At 60.2% G+C, this 20105-nt stretch overlaps 1 protein-coding gene across 4 annotated transcripts in view; it reads right to left on the minus strand.

Moving 5' to 3' along the window:
• Window positions 1-1290: 1290 nt before the first annotated feature.
• Window positions 1291-20105, minus strand: part of LOC115638607 (megakaryocyte-associated tyrosine-protein kinase-like) — a 45144-nt gene continuing 26329 nt past the window's right edge. For all 4 annotated transcript variants that reach the window (XM_030540416.1, XM_030540419.1, XM_030540418.1 and 1 more), the window contains 9 exons: window positions 19609-19828; window positions 17307-17400; window positions 16946-17011; window positions 16367-16466; window positions 4565-4649; window positions 4011-4084; window positions 3316-3511; window positions 2513-2599; window positions 1291-2132 (listed from right to left, as the gene is read on the minus strand). In XM_030540416.1, coding sequence (XP_030396276.1) covers window positions 1950-2132; window positions 2513-2599; window positions 3316-3511; window positions 4011-4084; window positions 4565-4649; window positions 16367-16466; window positions 16946-17011; window positions 17307-17400; window positions 19609-19828 — 1105 coding nt within the window. In that variant the 3' untranslated portion in view covers window positions 1291-1949. The remainder of the gene's footprint in view (window positions 2133-2512; window positions 2600-3315; window positions 3512-4010; window positions 4085-4564; window positions 4650-16366; window positions 16467-16945; window positions 17012-17306; window positions 17401-19608; window positions 19829-20105) is intronic.

A 20105-nucleotide genomic window follows, 5' to 3' on the forward strand; every position in this document is an offset into this window, starting at 1 on the left:
TGCATATATGGGTGTATGTGCCTGTTCCTGTCTGTTTGCATACATACTGGGCTGCATTATTAGGAGCACTGCCAGCAGATCAAGGGAGTGATGAGGCCACACCTGGAGCATTGTGTTCAGTTCTGGTCCCCCCACTACAGAAGGGATGTGGACAAATTGGAAACAGTCCAGCAGGGGGCAATGAAAATGATCAGGGGGCTGGGGTACATGACTTACGAGGAGAGGCTGAGGGAACTGGGATTGTTTAGTCTGCAGAAGAGAAGAGTGAGGGGGGATTTGATAGCTGCTTTCAACTACCTGAAGGGGGTTCCAAAGAGGATGGAGCTCGGCTGTTCTCAGTGGTCCCTAATGACAGAACAAGGAGCAATGGTCTCAAGTTGCAATGGGGGAGGTTTAGGTTGGATATTAGGAAACACTATTTCACTAGGAGGGTGGTGAAGCACTGGAATGGGTTCCCTAGGGAGGTGGTGGAATCTCCTTCCTTAGAGGTTTTTAAGGCCCGGCTTGACAAAGCCCCCGCTGGGATGATTTAGTTGGGGTTGGTCCTCCTTTGAGCAGGGGGTTGGACTAGATACCTCCTGAGCTCCCTTCCAGCCCTGAGATTTTATGATTCTATGTATGAGGGCGTATCAGTGTGGCTGGTTGTGTGCTGCTGTGTATGTACATTAGGTGTGGATATGTGCCCACTGCCTGGCTCATAGCCCACCTTTTGCTCAGCAATGCCTGGAAGTACTTTGGTTCAGGCTTCAGGCCTCAGACTGGGCCTCTGACACAAGAGTTTGTTTCAGGGCCTCATCTTACTACACTGTGTGTAGAGGGGGATGCGTCAGCAGTGTCTCGAGGAAAGAAGCCACATTCCTTACTGGCTAATCCAAATGACTGTCGCAGCGTGGGCTGGCCTTCGTCCCACCTGCAACTACTTGGCCACCGCCCAGGTGCCAGGTCTGGGATCAGGTGACACCTACAGGCCAACTGGCAGCTGGGTGAGGGCGAGCCATGCCAAGCTGGAGCTGCTGGCAGCAAGGGGCAGAAACCTAAAGAGGAACAGGCTGGAGGGAACACCAGGCAGCAGGGGCTGAGACATTGGCAAGCACGGGAAGGCTTACTTGACTTACAAGAGTCTGGCTGGAGACCTCCACAAAGGGAAACTGAGGCAAAGGCCGGGCCTGACACCCAATCGGGCATCCCCTGTTACAACGATGCCTTTAGCCACGAAGCTGATGAGCTACTTTGGCTGAATTTTGCCGAATCTCGGCTGGTCCTGATGAATAACTCACGGGCCAAGCAGAGGACAGTGGGACTCTGTTCATTTTGTGCTGCTGCCACATTTTCAATCACTAAAACATGAGGCAAACACTTGGAAATAAACATCAGCAGGAGCCTCCGGAGAACCGAGTCCAGGTTCCAAGAGCCAGAGAGCAGCACTTCCTCTCCACCCACCATTCTCCTGCCCCAGCCCCAGCCCAATCCCTGGGCCCTGGAGACACCCTGGCTACGCTGAACATTTCAGCCATTTGCGCTGATTGCAGGAGTGTCAAGGGCTCTCATGCTTGAGCACCCACCACAGGAGGGTGCTGCTGGCTCAGTGCAATGGGACACACTCCTCCCAGCCGTCCCTGAGCTGTAGTTTGTGACTAGTGGATGGGGGGGGGGGGGCATATGGCCACCAGATTGCAATCCACGGGGCCATGTGACCAGACTCATCCTGAACGAATCAGAAACCTGCCAGGCACGGTTCAGAACCGAGCACACCCCCAGCGTACATGTACCCATGAGGCACATGATGACAGTCTATTCCCAGCCTCTACGCGCTCTCGGAGAGCTGTGCTCATGGTAGGGACATGCTAGGGCTGCCAGGGTAAATATGGGCCCCTTGGAACCAGTCTCTCAGCTCGTGCAGGCGCAGGGAGTTGGGGCTGTTGCGGCCCTCGGAGCAGGAGCCACCAGGGCTAACTGTCCCCTATGTGCTTCAGCTCCTTCTGCAGCTTCTCGGTGAGCTTCCTGAAGGAAGGCCGCTTCCCCGGCTCTGTCTCCCAGCAGCTCTTCATCAGGGTGTAGAGGGAGGGCGGGCATTCCTCAGGGGCCTCCATCCGGTACCCCTTCTCCACCTTCTCCGTCACTTCCTTCAGAGTCTTGGGCAGAGAGAGAGAGACCTGCTGTGAGCTCCCTGGCTCCCTTTCTGCATCCAGCCAGGGCCTTTCTGCAGAGTAATGCCATGATCCATCCCATCACCACCCGGGGCAGTGCTAAATCCTGCCCACCTCTGTCTGCATGCTCTCACCCACCCTCGAGCCCCCATCTCCCCCTGTGACACAGCCACTCCTGCTGCACCCCTGCTCCACACGGCACCTCCACACCCCAGAGAACAGTTGCTCTCCATGGCACTGGCACTCTCATGCTTCCCCCACGCCCAGGCACTTGGCATTAGCAAGACCCGAGAAATGAGGTTTAACTGGATCCTTGTGCCATCTAGGCCTTAGCCCAGGGATGTCAGGAGCCAGCCAGCACTCACCATCTTGGAGTAGGGCGCCCGGCCGTAGGAGAACAGTTCCCACAGGAGGATCCCATAGCTCCAGACGTCCGACTTGGTAGAGAATTTCTGCAGGGAATGTGAGGAAGGTGATGCCGCAGCAAGCAGCCACAAAGCCACGCAGGGCTGGTGACACAGGCCAGGGATGGGGGCAAGAGCCTGTATCCCACCCGGTGAACGGCCTCGCCCCTTTTCTGAGTGCTCCAGGAGAGTGGTAGGGCCACGCATTGGGGGATGGGCCCTTTGGAGAGAATCTCCTTGGCCCTGTCTCTAGTGTAACTGGATCTGGGTCTGTAACCAGATGTGACACAGCTGGCTCCACACACAACTGTGCCCGCACACATGGCAGCCCAGCGGGTGTCGCTTTGCCAGAGGCCCAGGCTGGCTCCTGGGTTTGGCGGCTCTGCCTTGCTCCCTGTTCTCGGTGCACTAGCAATCCCAGGATGCATTGCCACAGTGGTGCCACTCTACGCACGTGTGCCTGGGCACTTCGCCCCCTGCTGAGGCACGACAGGACAGCTGCCCGGATTCTCCCAGAATGCACTGAGACGAAGGCGGCGAGGCAGCGTGGGGGATGCTCAGGCACAGGGAAACGCACGGCTGGGCTGGGAGACGTGTGGCTGCACGGGCACCACCCAAGCATGTTGCTGTACCAGCATCAAATGTGGGCATCACGGCCTGTGACAAATCTCACTTGGGCTCGCCAAGATGATGTGAAGGGCAGGAGCCCTGCAGAAGGCAGGGCTGGGCCGGGTGGCCCTGCCAATCCCCTCCCCCTCACTCACATTGTTTTTCAGGGCCTCCGGAGCCGTCCACTTGACTGGCAGCTTGGTGGCATCTACGCCTTTTGGGTCCACCTTGGCCAAGCCGAAGTCACTCACTTTGGCCACATTCTCCTCTGAGATCAGGATGTTGCGGGCAGCAAGGTCTCTGTGCACCAGCTTCTTGGACTCCAGGTAGTCCATCCCCTGGGAGATGTCCCTGCACACCATGGGCAGCCGAAACCAAGGGCAGCGGGTGCATGGGGGGAGAAGGGATCAGCTGTATTCAGTGCCCATCTTCACACCCAACCTCTACCCTTGAACCACAGACATGACTTAGCCCCTCACTAACGAGGACAACTCTTGGCTGCAGCCTGCCTGGGGCGTGCCATCCCTTTGCAGCTCGAATAAGAGCATAACCTAACCCCAGTCTCCGACCTGTGCAGGGCAGGGGACGGACTCAGGATTTCCCGTTCCACCACTGACTCACTGTGTGGCCCTGGGCAAATCATTTTCCTTTTGGGAAATGAGGACAATGGCTGGGGCCTGCCTCCCAGGAGAAATGTGAAGTGCTTTAGATTCTCAAGGGGACAGAGGGCATGGAAAGGGGCCACCTATGATGAGGGTAACTTTAGACAAGGCTTGTCCTGACTGAGAGGACAGAATTATCCCCTGCTTGGAGCATCCAGGCCACAGTGGGGGAAAGGTGCAGGACTCACAGGGCGAACTGGATGAGCTGCTTGGGCTGGAGGACTGATCTGCCCCGTGTCCGCAGGAAGTTGACCAGGTTCCCCTGCCGGAGGAGAGAGAAACAGTTATGAGAACCTGTCACCTCTTGCATTAGCGGAAGGTTCTGCACGGCCAGCCCCGGTGACAGGAGCCCTCTGGCCCGCCAGCTGGGCTAGCGCTGCCCCCCACCCATGCCTCCTGCCTGATCTTACTGCCCCCCATGCAGGATGAGCTGGAAGAATGGTCTCCACGGCCCAGTCGGTCCCTGGCCTCTCTGCAGGGGTTGGGTTTGCAACGGGGCCTATTCCCTGCAAACTGCCCTGGGACCCACCATCTTCCCAGAGAGGAAGGGTTTCCAGTCACTGCTGACCCAGGCCGAATCTGACCCTGCGGCCTAGCCATGAACTGTTCTCCAGGCCAGGCTCCAGCCCCTGCGTGCCCGGGGAACAGGGGTGCTGGAGAGGCATCACTGGTGCAAAGGGCCGGTTGGGGACCCTGGTTTGCTCTGATGCAGCAGGGCAGGCTGGGCCCACGATGCTCTCACCTTGCTCATGTACTCCATGACGATATAGAGGCCGTTGTGCAGGATCACGCCCAGCAGCCGCACCAGGTTTTTGTGACGGACCTTCCTGGAGGAGGGAATGGCCACGTCAAGGAAACGTCCGTCCGGTGCTGGGCCGGGGGGCAGGGCTGGCGCTTCCATTAGGCGACCCTTGGCGGTCTCCTAGGGCGCCAGGATTTGGGGGGCAGCATTTTGTATGCTCCCCACGGGGCGCATGGGAGTTTCCGGTTCCGCTCCCATTGCGCTGCCAAAGAAGGACCTTCAGCCGACGTGCCATGGAAAACAGGCAATTGAGCAGCTCAATGACTGCTACTGTCGCCTGCGGCGTTTCGGCGGAGGGTCCTTCTTCGGCGGCGCGGTGGGAGTGGAACTGGAAGCTCCTGTGCGCCCCGTGGGGAGCACACAAAATGCTGCCCCCTGAATTCTGCCTAGGGCGACAGAAACCCTGGCGCCGCTCCTGCCAAGGGGAAGGCTCTAACTACACGTGGCACACACACGAAGAGAGCCCCTGGCTTTGAGGGAGGGGGACACAAGGAACCCCCCTACACACACACACAGCCCCTGGCCTGCAAGGGAGGGGAGCATGGGGAATACACAAACACACACCCAGCCCCTGTCCTGCGAGGGAGGGTACACAGGGAACTAGGCTGCGAGGGAGGGGCCATGGGGAATACACACACACACACACACACGCACACACACACACACATGCAATCACAATCACAGACATACACCCAGCCCCTGTCCTGCGAGGGAGATGGACACAGGGAACCCCCCACACACACACACACAGCCCCTGTCCTGCGAGGGAGAGGGACACAGGGAACCCTCCACATACACACACATACACCCAGCCCCTGTCCTGCGAGGGAGAGGGACACAGGGAACCCTCCACATACACACACATACACCCAGCCCCTGTCCTGCGAGGGAGAGGGACACAGGGAACCCCCCCCACAAACACACACCCAGCCCCTGTCCTGCGAGGGAGAGGGACACAGGGAACCCCCCCCCCACACACACACATACACCCAGCCCCTGTCCTGCGAGGGAGAGGTACACAGGGAACCCCCACACACACACACACACCCAGCCCCTGTCCTGCGAGGGAGATGGACACAGGGAACCCCCCACATGCACACACATACACCCAGCCCCTGTCCTGCGAGGGAGAGATACACAGGGAACCCCCCCACCCACACACACACCCAGCCCCTGTCCTGCGAGGGAGAGGGACACAGGGAACCCCCCCCACACACACACACACACCCAGCCCCTGTCCTGCGAGGGAGAGGGACACAGGGAACCCCCACACACACACATACACCCAGCCCCTGTCCTGCGAGGGAGAGATACACAGGGAACCCCCCACACACACACATACACCCAGTCCCTGTCCTGCGAGGGAGAGGTACACAAGGAACCCCCACACACACACATACACCCAGCCCCTGTCCTGCGAGGGAGAGGGACACAGGGAACCCCCCCACACACACACACACATACACCCAGCCCCTGTCCTGCGAGGGAGAGGGACACAGGGAACCCCCCACATACACACACATACACCCAGCCCCTGTCCCGCGAGGGAGATGGACACAGGGAACCCCCCCCACACAAACACATACACCCAGCCCCTGTCCCACGAGGGAGGGGACACAGGGAACCCCCCACATACACACACATACACCCAGCCCCTGTCCCGCGAGGGAGATGGACACAGGGAAACCCCCCCCCCCCACACACACACACCCAGCCCCTGTCCTGCGAGGGAGAAGTACACAGGGAACCCCCCCACACACACACACACACCCAGCCAGACACAGGGAACCCCCCCCCACACACACACACACCCAGCCCCTGTCCTGCGAGGGAGATGGACACAGGGAACCCCCCCCACACACACATACACCCAGCCCCTTTCCTGCGAGGGAGATGGACACAGGGAACCCCACACACACACACACACACACCCAGCCCCTGTCCTGCGAGGGAGATGGACACAGGGAACCCCCCCACACACACACACACACCCAGCCCCTGTCCTGTGAGGAAGATGGACACAGGGAACCCCCCACACACACACATACACCCAGCCCCTTTCCTGCGAGGGAGATGGACACAGGGAACCCCCCAACACACACACGCACCCAGCCCCTGTCCCGCAAGGGAGGGGACAAAGGGAACCCCCTCACACACACACACACCAAGCCCCTGTCCTGCGAGGGAGGGGACACAGGGAACACATGTAACCCACACACACACACACCCAGCCCCTGTCCTGCGAGGGAGGGGACACAGGGAACCCCCCACATACACACACATACACCGAGCCCCTGTCCTGCGAGGGAGAGGTACACAGGGAACCCCCCACACACACACACACCCAGCCCCTGTCCTGCGAGGGAGGGGACACAGGGAACCCCCCCCACACACACACACACCCAGCCCCTGTCCCGCGAGGGAGGGGACACAGGGAACCCCCCACACACACACACACCCAGCCCCTGTCCCGCGAGGGAGGGGACACAGGAACACATGTAACCCACACACACACCCAGCCCTTGTCCCGCGAGGGAGGGAACACAGGGAACCCCCCCCACACACACACACACCCAGCCCCTGTCCCGCGAGGGAGGGGACACAGGAACACGTGTAACACACACACACACACACCCAGCCCCTGTCCCGCGAGGGAGGGGACACAGGAACACGTGTAACCCACACACACACCCAGCCCCTGTCCCGCGAGGGAGGGGACACAGGAACACGTGTAACACACACACACACACAGCCCCTGTCCTGCGAGGGAGGGGACACAGGGAACCCCCCCACACACACACACCCAGCCCCTGTCCTGCGAGGGAGATGGACACAGGAACACGTGTAACACACACACACACACAGCCCCTGTCCCGCGAGGGAGGGGACACAGGGAACACATGTAACACACACACACACCCAGCCCCTGTCCCGCGAGGGAGGGGACACAGGAACACGTGTAACACACACACACACACAGCCCCTGTCCCGCGAGGGAGGGGACACAGGAACACGTGTAACACACACACACACACAGCCCCTGTTCCGCGAGGGAGGGGACACAGGAACACGTGTAACACACACACACACCCAGCCCCTGTCCCGCGAGGGAGGGGACACAGGAACACGTGTAACCCACACACACACCCAGCCCCAGTCCCGCGAGGGAGGGGACACAGGAACACGTGTAACACACACACACACACAGCCCCTGTCCCGCGAGGGAGGGGACACAGGAACACGTGTAACACACACACACACCCAGCCCCTGTCCCGCGAGGGAGGGGACACAGGAACACATGTAACACACACACACACCCAGCCCCTGTCCTGCGAGGGAGATGGACACAGGAACACGTGTAACACACACACACACACACAGCCCCTGTCCCGCGAGGGAGGGGACACAGGAACACGTGTAACACACACACACACCCAGCCCCTGTCCCACGAGGGAGGGGACACAGGAACACGTGTAACACACACACACCCCCAGCCCCTGTCCCGCGAGCGAAGGGACACAGGGACACGTGTAACACACACACACACCCAGCCCCTGTCCCGCGAGGGAGGGGACACAGGAACACGTGTAACACACACACACACCCAGCCCCTGTCCCGCGAGGGAGGGGACACAGGAACACGTGTAACACACACACACACACCCAGTCCCTGTCCCGGCAGGGAGGGGACACAGGAACACATGTAACACACACACACACACCCAGCCCCTGTCCCGCGAGGGAGGGGACACAGGAACACGTGTAACACACACACACACCCAGCCCCTGTCCCGCGAGGGAGGGGACACAGGAACACGTGTAACATACACACACACACAGCCCCTGTCCCGCGAGGGAGGGGACACAGGAACACATGTAACACACACACACACCCAGCCCCTGTCCTGCGAGGGAGATGGACACAGGAACACGTGTAACACACACACACACCCAGCCCCTGTCCCGCGAGGGAGGGGACACAGGAACACGTGTAACACACACACACACACAGCCCCTGTCCCGCGAGGGAGGGGACACAGGGACACGTGTAACCCACACACACACACCCAGCCCCTGTCCCGCGAGGGAGATGGACACAGGAACACGTGTAACACACACACACACCCAGCCCCTGTCCCGCGAGGGAGGGGACACAGGAACAAGTGTAACACACACACACACCCAGCCCCTGTCCCGCGAGGGAGGGGACACAGGGACACGTGTAACCCACACACACACCCAGCCCCTGTCCTGCGAGGGAGGGGACACAGGAACACGTGTAACACACACACACACACGCAGCCCCTGTCCAGCGAGGGAGGGGACACAGGAACACGTGTAACCCACACACACACCCAGCCCCTGTCCTGCGAGGGAGATGGACACAGGAACACGTGTAACACACACACACACCCAGCCCCTGTCCCGCGAGGGAGGGGACACAGGAACACGTGTAACACACACACACACCCAGCCCCTGTCCCGCGAGGGAGGGGACACAGGGACACGTGTAACCCACACACACACACCCAGCCCCTGTCCCGCGAGGGAGATGGACACAGGAACACGTGTAACACACACACACACCCAGCCCCTGTCCCGCGAGGGAGGGGACACAGGAACACGTGTAACACACACACACACCCAGCCCCTGTCCCGCGAGGGAGGGGACACAGGGACACGTGTAACCCACACACACACCCAGCCCCTGTCCCAGGAGGGAGGGGACACAGGAACACATGTAACCCACACACACACACAGCCCCTGTCCCGCAAGGGAGGGGACACAGGAACACGTGTAACACACACACACACACACACACCCAGCCCCTGTCCCACGAGGGAGGGGACACAGGAACACGTGTAACACACACACACACACACACCCAGCCCCTGTCCCGCGAGGGAGGGGACACAGGAACACATGTAACACACACACACACACCCAGCCCCTGTCCCGGCAGGGAGGGGACACAGGAACACGTGTAACACACACACACACACCCAGCCCCTGTCCCGCGAGGGAGGGGACACAGGAACACGTGTAACCCACACACACACCCAGCACCTGTCCCGCGAGGGAGGGGACACAGGAACACGTGTAACACACACACACACCCAGCCCCTGTCCCGCGAGGGAGGGGACACAGGAACACATGTAACACACACACACACACCCAGCCCCTGTCCCGCGAGGGAGGGGACACAGGAACACGTGTAACACACACACACACCCAGCCCCTGTCCCGGCAGGGAGGGGACACAGGAACACATGTAACCCACACACACACCCAGCCCCTGTCCTGCGAGGGAGGGGACACAGGAACACGTGTAACACACACACACACACGCAGCCCCTGTCCAGCGAGGGAGGGGACACAGGAACACGTGTAACCCACACACACACACAGCCCCTGTCCCGCGAGGATGGGGACACAGGAACACGTGTAACACACACACACACCCAGCCCCTGTCCCGGCAGGGAGGGGACACAGGAACACATGTAACCCACACACACACCCAGCCCCTGTCCCGCGAGGGAGGGGAGACAGGAACACGTGTAACACACACACACACACAGCCCCTGTCCCGGCAGGGAGGGGACACAGGAACACATGTAACCCACACACACACACACCCAGCCCCTGTCCCGGCAGGGAGGGGACACAGGAACACATGTAACCCACACACACACCCAGCCCCTGTCCTGCGAGGGAGGGGACACAGGAACACGTGTAACACACACACACACACAGCCCCTGTCCCGGCAGGGAGGGGACACAGGAACACGTGTAACCCACACACACACACCCAGCCCCTGTCCTGCGAGGGAGGGGACACAGGAACACGTGTAACACACACACACACACACCCAGCCCCTGTCCCGCGAGGGAGGGGACACAGGAACACGTGTAACCCACACACACACACACCCAGCCCCTGTCCAGCGAGGGAGGGGACACAGGAACACGTGTAACACACACACACACCCAGCCCCTGTCCCGCGAGGGAGGGGACACAGGGACACGTGTAACCCACACACACACCCAGCCCCTGTCCCGCGAGGGAGGGGACACAGGAACACATGTAACCCACACACACACCCAGCCCCTGTCCCGCGAGGGAGGGGACACAGGAACACGAGTAACACACACACACACCCAGCCCCTGTCCCGCGAGGGAGATGGACACAGGAACACGTGTAACCCACACACACACCCAGCCCCTGTCCCGCGAGGGAGGGGACACAGGAACACGTGTAACACACACACACACACAGCCCCTGTCCCGTGAGGGAGGGGACACAGGAACACGTGTAACACACACACACACACAGCCCCTGTCCCGCAAGGGAGGGGACACAGGAACACGTGTAACACACACACACACACACACTCAGCCCCTGTCCCGCGAGGGAGGGGACACAGGAACACGTGTAACACACACACACACACCCAGCCCCTGTCCCGGCAGGGAGGGGACACAGGAACACATGTAACACACACACACACACCCAGCCCCTGTCCCGCGAGGGAGGGGACACAGGAACACGTGTAACCCACACACACACCCAGCACCTGTCCCGCGAGGGAGGGGACACAGGAACACGTGTAACACACACACACACCCAGCCCCTGTCCCGCGAGGGAGGGGACACAGGAACACATGTAACACACACTCACACACCCAGCCCCTGTCCCGTGAGGGAGGGGACACAGGAACACGTGTAACACACACACACACCCAGCCCCTGTCCCGGCAGGGAGGGGACACAGGAACACGTGTAACACACACACACACACGCAGCCCCTGTCCAGCGAGGGAGGGGACACAGGAACACGTGTAACCCACACACACACCCAGCCCCTGTCCTGCGAGGGAGATGGACACAGGAACACGTGTAACACACACACACACACAGCCCCTGTCCCGCGAGGGAGGGGACACAGGAACACGTGTAACACACACACACACCCAGCCCCTGTCCCGCGAGGGAGGGGACACAGGGACACGTGTAACCCACACACACACACCCAGCCCCTGTCCCGCGAGGGAGATGGACACAGGAACACGTGTAACACACACACACACCCAGCCCCTGTCCCGCGAGGGAGGGGACACAGGAACACGTGTAACACACACACACACACAGCCCCTGTCCCGCGAGGGAGGGGACACAGGGACACGTGTAACCCACACACACACCCAGCCCCTGTCCCGCGAGGGAGGGGACACAGGAACACATGTAACCCACACACACACCCAGCCCCTGTCCCGCAAGGGAGGGGACACAGGAACACGTTTAACACACACACACACACACACACCCAGCCCCTGTCCCGCGAGGGAGGGGACACAGGAACACGTGTAACACACACACACACACACACACACCCAGCCCCTGTCCCGCGAGGGAGGGGACACAGGAACACATGTAACACACACACACACACCCAGCCCCTGTCCCGGCAGGGAGGGGACACAGGAACACATGTAACACACACACACACACCCAGCCCCTGTCCCGCGAGGGAGGGGACACAGGAACACGTGTAACCCACACACACACCCAGCACCTGTCCCGCGAGGGAGGGGACACAGGAACACGTGTAACACACACACACACCCAGCCCCTGTCCCGCGAGGGAGGGGACACAGGAACACATGTAACACACACACACACACCCAGCCCCTGTCCCGCGAGGGAGGGGACACAGGAACACGTGTAACACACACACACACCCAGCCCCTGTCCCGGCAGGGAGGGGACACAGGAACACATGTAACCCACACACACACCCAGCCCCTGTCCTGCGAGGGAGGGGACACAGGAACACGTGTAACACACACACACACACGCAGCGCCTGTCCAGCGAGGGAGGGGACACAGGAACACGTGTAACCCACACACACACACAGCCCCTGTCCCGCGAGGATGGGGACACAGGAACACGTGTAACACACACACACACCCAGCCCCTGTCCCGGCAGGGAGGGGACACAGGAACACATGTAACCCACACACACACCCAGCCCCTGTCCCGCGAGGGAGGGGAGACAGGAACACGTGTAACACACACACACACCCAGCCCCTGTCCCGCGAGGGAGGGGAGACAGGAACACGTGTAACACACACACACACACAGCCCCTGTCCCGGCAGGGAGGGGACACAGGAACACATGTAACCCACACACACACACACCCAGGCCCTGTCCCGGCAGGGAGGGGACACAGGAACACATTTAACCCACACACACACCCAGCCCCTGTCCCGCGAGGGAGGGGAGACAGGAACACGTGTAACACACACACACACCCAGCCCCTGTCCCGCGAGGGAGGGGAGACAGGAACACGTGTAACACACACACACACACAGCCCCTGTCCCGGCAGGGAGGGGACACAGGAACACATGTAACCCACACACACACACACCCAGGCCCTGTCCCGGCAGGGAGGGGACACAGGAACACATGTAACCCACACACACACGCAGCCCCTGTCCCGCGAGGGAGGGGACACAGGAACACGTGTAACCCACACACACACCCAGCCCCTGTCCCGCGAGGGAGGGGACACAGGAACACGTGTAACACACACACACACACACTTCCTGGGTGTGGGGTTCTGTCTCATCTAGTGGCACCGAGACCACTGAGAGAGACTGAGAAAAGAGTCTCCTCTTCGGGCTTAGCTGGCACCAGTTGGCTCCTAGCTCCTGGGGTACAGACTCACACACTTAGCTCCTGGGGTACAGACTCACACACTTAGCTCCTGGGGTACAGACTCACACACTAAGCTCCTGGGGTACAGACTCACACACTAAGCTCCTGGGGTACAGACTCACACACTTAGCTCCTGGGGTACAGACTCACACACTTAGCTCCTGGGGTACAGACTCACACACTAAGCTCCTGGGGTACAGACTCACACACTAAGCTCCTGGGTTCAATCCTGCCTGCTGACGCCTGGGGTCTGTCAGTGTTACACACACAAAACAAAAGCTGAGGGGCTGGAGCCTAATTCTGCAGCGTGCTCCCTGGCAGGCAGGCTGCAATCCTGGGGCTCCCAGGGCCCTGACTACAGCCTTGTTCTTTGTGGGGTGAGTATCCGTCAGACTAACCGCTGGACACGGTCACTCAACCCCGGGGCAGCTCTGGGTTCGTACAGGGCCCAGACATTCTGCTAAGCTGTGCCCCTTGCAGGGGTGGCCACCCATGTAAAGCTTGGGGGCTGCTAATGCTTGTGGGGGGCCCCCTCCTGGGCTAAGCTGCCTGGCACTGGGGGTAGCTGAACCCCTTGTCCTAGCCATCAGAGCCTTCCACAGTTTACCCCACCCACAAGCTCACCTGTCTGCTCTGTCAGCAATGGGAGGGGGATGCCTGGCTCCCCAGCAAGCACCCTGGTCCCTCCCTCTCACATGGGGAAAACCTGCAAAGCCACCACTTCCCCCTCTGCTCCGCAGGGGCCAACATGCAACTGCTGCTCTCACCAGCTAATCTGTAGGGAAAGACCCTCTTCGTTCTATTACCCCCCACATGAAGACCTGTTGGCAGCGCCCACCGCAGCTCCCCCTGCTAGGGCTTGGCTCTTACACTCAGAGCTCTTCCCACAGTAGGGTTCCCAACTTTCTAATCCCACAAAACTGTACCCCCTGGCCCACCCCTTCTCTGAGGCCCTGCCCATGCCACGCCCCTACTCTGGGGGCCCACCCCCACTTGCTTCATCCCCCCTCCCTCCATCGCTCGCTCTTCCCCACCCTCACTCACTTTCACCAGGCTGGGGCAGGGGATTGGGTTGCAGGAAGGGGTGAGGGGGCCGGGGATGAGAGGTTTGGGTGCAGGAGGGGGCTCTGGGCTGGGCCAGGGGGTTGGGGTGTGTGGGTGTGAGGGCTCCGGCTGGGAGTGGGAATGAGGGGTTTGGGGTGCAGGAAGTGGCTCCATGCTGGGCCAGGGAGTTGAGGTGCAGGGGTGGTGGTGCGGGGTCCCGGAGACGCTTACCATAGCTCCAAGGAAGCAGCTGCCAGGTCCCTGCAGCCTTTAGGTGTATGGGCGGTCAGGCCGCACTGCGCAGTGCGCTCTGCCTTTCCAGCCAATAAGAGCTGTGGAGCCAATACTCAAGGTGGGGCAATGGAGCCTCCCTGGCTACCCCAGCACCTAGGGACTGCAGGGGCCTGGTGGCTACTTCCAAGAGCAGTGTGGAGCCAGGGCAGGTAGGAAGCCTGCCTTAGCCCTCGGTCCCTGCTGCGCTGCTGACCAGACTTTTAACAGCCCAGTCGGTGGTGCCGACCGGAGCCATCAGGATCCCTTTTCAGCCAGGCGTTCCAGTCGCAAACTGGACACCTGGGAACCCCATCCTACAGTCACAGACCTTACGGCCAGAAGGGGCCGCTCTGATTAGCGCACAGGCCTGAGAGCCTCGCCCAGTCAGTCCTGCATCCAGCCCATAACTCGTGGCTGAGCTGGAAAGACACATCCAGTCTAGATTTAAAGACTGCAGGAGATGGAGAGTCTGCCACATCCTTGGCAAGTTATTCCAGTGCTTCGCTAAGCCCGCTGTTCAAAGGGCATGCCTTATTGCCAGCCTGAATTTCTCTAGCAAGTTTTCTCTTCGGGGCACGGGCTGTCCCTCACTACGTGTTTGTCCAGTGCCCCCACTGGGGGGCTCTGGCTGGATGGAGGCCACCACAATATAATGCTAAGAAGGAGTCAGAATAATAAATGATTAATATTGAAATCACAGTCACTGTAAATTATCAGTAGTTATTACTGAGGTTCATTATGAAAACACACAGTCTCTCTCACAAACACACACAGCTCCCGGTCTCACAGAGGGACGCCAGCTCTTCACCAGGCTACTCCCTTGCTAGCCCAGGGGTTCTCAACCAGGGGTACATGTACCCCTGGGGGTACGCAGAGGTCTTCCAGGGGGGGTGTTCACTCATCTAGATCAGTGTCAGAGGGGTAGCCGTGTTAGTCTGGATCTGTAAAAGTGGCAGAGTTCTGTGGCCCCTTATAGACTAACAGACGTATTGGAGCATGAGCTTTGGATGCATCCGACGAAGTGGGTATTCACCACGAAAGCTCATGCTCCAATACGTCTGTTAGTCTACAAGGTGCCACAGGACTCTTTGCCACTCATCTAGATCAGTGTTTCTCAACCTGGGCATCAGGACCTCCAGGGGGTCGCAGGACAGCTTTAGGGGGGTTGAAAGTGCAGGGCCAGTGTTAGGGTGTGGCCAACAGGGCAGTTGCCTGGGGCCTCACATCACAGGGGGCCCCACAAAACTAAGTTACATGCTTCAGCCCTGGGAGACGGGGCTCGGGCCTCGGGCTCCAGAAAGGGGTACAGTAGCTGGAAAGGCTGAGAGCCATGGTGCTAGAGCAGCAAAGTGCCCCTAGTGCGGATGCCAGTCACGCTGGCCAAACCACGCTTTCGTCAGCGTCACTTATTCCAGCCCCTCCCCCCCCCCGCCCTCCCCATTACAGGAGCTCTCCTGGTACAGCGGCTTAGCCCTGGGGCTCAGCGATCACACCCCGAGCAATGCAGCTTTACCAGCACAAGTCTGTCCTGTCGGCCTGCTCTCCATCTCCCGCACACAGCCCCCAGTAGGATCCCTGCATGCTCAGTCATCCCTCGCAGGCTGCCCATGCCCCTGCTCCCTGCCCGCTGGGGAATCCTGCAGAGCACCGGGGGGCAGGGAAGGGAGCGCCCGCCCAGCCTCTTGGCTCACTTACGTCATGGCAGCGGTCTCAGCGAGAAAGGCCTGGGCGGTGACATCGCACTTGATGTTCTTCACGGCCACTTTCTGCCCCATGTACTCTCCCTGCAGGACGGCTGCGGGGGTGGGGAGAGAGAGTGGTCAGGTGCTAAGACGGTGGCCCCAGCCTGGCGAGGCGGAAATGGAAGCAGGGTCTGGGGCAGGGAGGGCACAGCTGAGTAGCCCATCCACATCTGGAGGAGGTGAAGGGAAAGCAGGGGAGGGGTAACTCCAAGGGTGAGTCCAGCCTGGGAGTGAGCCTGGGGGGTCCATCATGGGGTAGCTCCTAGGGGCCTGGTATGCACGTCCCCGTGATAACTATCCCCCCAGTCTATCCCAGCCACGAGACCCTCCCAGCTTAGCCCCCCATGGCTCCCACAGGGCTTGCTGATGGGAGCAAGGGGGTGTGCCCAGTGCTGCCCAGCTGTACAGAGGGACTCAGCCTCCAGGGCTGCCCACCCAGCCTGCTCCCCAGAGCCCAATCCGTGCACTGGGTGGGCAGGGCCTCATGCCACCTCAGGATCCACCCCCTCCCTGGACCGCCCCGAGCGCTCACCTCCGAATTCTCCTTCCCCAATCTTGTCTCCCAGTGTGAGGTGCTGCAGTTTCAGTAACCAGCCAGCTGCAGGTGAGAGGAGACTGGCTAGTTACAAGGGGCAGGGCTGGGTCTTCCCTCCGTGTTGGGCCTGGACACCGATCGAGGACCCTCCGTGAGCTGAGTGCGAGTTTCACACCCCATAAGCTCCACCCAGCTCAGCCCTGGCAATGGGCTTCCTTGGCCAGAGCTCCCAGCTCTGTTGCTCGAGAACGTTGGACCCTGGGGATTTACCTTCCCCCCAAAGTCCCAGCCACTTGCCCTGGTGTCCCCATCCCCCTTCACCGCCCACCCCTGCAGTTTGCAGACAGATCCCTCATACCCTTGGCCAGCTCCTCCTCAGCAGACTTCAGCCCAGGCTTTGGTTTGGGTTTTACCAGCTTGGTGCAGATGGCTCCCTGATCCTTCATATAGTGCTGCAGACAGACAGACAGACAGACAGACAGACAGACAGAGTTACTCAGGCTCACAGCTGCTGCCCAGTAAGCCTGCTGCACCCTACAGCCCAGCGTTATGCCAGCCCTACCTGGAAGCAGGTGCTGAGACCTGCCAGAGAGAGCAGGACTGGCAGCCCAGAGGGTCCCACACCACCCTAGGATTGTGCCACCCTCTCCACTCTGCAATGGAGCTGGAGTGGCCTACTGTGCCGGAGTGGGGGGAGAGGGTGTCTGAGCTGCTCTCTCCCATTCCCTGCAGGAGGCGTTGCTGAGACTCTGTGTGTGCGTGCGCACGCACCGCAGACCCCAGTGACGGTCAAAGGGAGCTGGAACGAACTCATCACAAAGTGACCAGTAGGGGGCACTGTAACAGCCAGGACTGCTCCTCTCCTAGCCCCGCCCCCACTGGGAATGCGCTGCCACCCTCCCAGACCAAGGCCCTACCAAGCCCTCTAACCCAGAGCAGGAAGACTGGCCAAGCCTGGCCAACAGGGCCTTGGCCAAGGCTGCAGGAGACCTGGGTTTGATTCCTGGCTCAGCCACTAGCCCTCTTGGGCAAGTCAGTGAATGTGTCCATCTGTCAATGGAGATCTGCCCCCTGCCACCTGGTGGGACTCGGCATAGGCAAAATGGAACGCCAATGCCGCCTCCCCCGCCCCGAGGTCCATCTCCCAGGCTCCTGGGAGGGCTCAGGATTGGCACATAGGACTCCTGAAGGCTAGTTCCAGCTCTGTGGCTGATTGATTGTGCAACCAGGAGTAGGCCACCTCCCTGTCTCAAGTGTCAGAGGGGTAGCCGTGTTTGCTGCTTTTACAGATCCAGACTAAGAGTCCTGGGGCACCTTATAGACTAACAGATGTACTGGAGCATGAGCTTTGGGGGTGAATAGCCACTTCGTCGGATGCAGGTGCCACAGAACTCTGCTGCTTTTCCCCGTCTCAGTTTCTCTGCCTGTTAGGTAGGGATAAAAATACATCCCTGCTTCGTCCGGCAGGGTCCTTTCCCCAGATTCGGGTGTCAGCAGCTGTCACGGAGTCCCCAGGCGCTGCTCTGGAACAGCTCCCCACCAAGCCAGTCAGGACTTTGGGGAGCCTCCTCTCCCTTGGAGCAGACTTGTTCAGGGCAAGAAGCTCACACGGCTTCACCTCCTGGGTCTTTCCTTGGAGCATTCAGCATCCTCTGCCCCTCCGTGCGCTTCCCACAGCGAGCCCACCCAGGTGGGGTCCTGGGGAAGCCACAGGGTCCTGCACCCTCACTTTGCACTCAGACGTGACTCTCAGCCAGCCAGTAAAACAGAGGTTTATTCGATGACAGGAACAGGGTCTAACACAGAGCTTGTAGGTACAGCGAACCGGACCCCTCGGCTGGGTCCATTCTGGGGGGCAGTGAGCCAGACCCCCCACGTCTGCACTTCACTCCTCGTCCCCAGCCAGCTCCAGACTAACAACTCCCCTAGCCCCTCCTCTCTGCTCAGCTCCTTTCCCGGGCCAGGAGGTCACCTGATCTCTTTGTCTCCAACACCTTCAGCTGGCACCTTCGCAGGGGAGGGGCCCAGGCCATCAGTTGCTAGGAGACAGAGTGCCAGGCATTTAGGTGCACTGTCCATTTGCTCTTCAGCAATCACATGCCCTTATCCCACCACCTAGATACTTAAGAACTGCATAGGGGACACTGAGGCACCAACACAGTATTCAGAGGAAACATCAAGAACATTCCCAGTTCGTCACAGCAGCCCTGGGCTGGGAGGTGATGCAGAAGGCCTGAGGATGACTGCTAAGAAATAGCAAACTCCACTTCCTTCCGCTGGGTTTCAGCAGCAGCTCTATATTTAGATCGTGCGGTTTTGGCTGACAGCAGTCGCACAGGTTGGGAACAGAGCACTGAGAAGATTGGGCGGGGGCAGCTGAGCAATGACCTTCTCCCAGGGCTGTTGGTCTCGGGGGGGGGGGGAAGGTGGGCGAGTGGCTGGATGCAGTGAAGGAGTAGCTTGCCCCCCGCCCCCTCCCCGCACTCCCCGGGATGGAGCACCTGCTTGTCTAGATTCTTATGCAGCCCTGGAGCTGAGCCCGGGTGCTCTTGGGCCTGATGCTTTTTCTCTGGCTAGTTTCTTTGCCCAGTGGCTCCAGGGAGCTATGCCTGCGCGAGTTGCCACGGGGGGCTGGGACCCTGGGCAGGCGTCCCACTGACCTCGATCATGTCAATGAGGTTGTAGAAGCAGATGGAGGCATCAATGCTCAGCCGGTTCTCCTGGTAGATGACGCGGTAGTGGATGACCTCCTTGCCGAAGCTGACGCACAGCACGTAGTCCCCAGGGTGCCGGATGGACTCCCGCACCAGGAAGAGCCCGTCCTCAGGGGGCTGGAGCGCCTGCACGGCCTCCACACCAGAGATCTTCCCATGGAACCAGCTGGGGGACAAGGAGAAGAATCATAGAATCATAGAATATCAGAGTTGGAAGGGACCTCAGGAGGTCATCTAGTCCAACCCCCTGCTCAGAGCCGGACCAATTCCCAACTAAATCATCCTAGCCAAGGCTTTGTCAAGCCTGACCTTAAAAACCTCTAAGGAAGAAGATTCCACCACCTCCCTAGGGAACCCATTCCAGTGCTTCACCACCCTCCTAGTGAAAAAGTTTTTCCTAATATCCAACCTAGACCTCCCCCACTGCAACTTGAGACCATTGC

This window comes from Gopherus evgoodei, chromosome 22 (assembly GCF_007399415.2).
Source record: "Gopherus evgoodei ecotype Sinaloan lineage chromosome 22, rGopEvg1_v1.p, whole genome shotgun sequence".
Classification (NCBI taxonomy): Eukaryota; Metazoa; Chordata; order Testudines; family Testudinidae; genus Gopherus; species Gopherus evgoodei.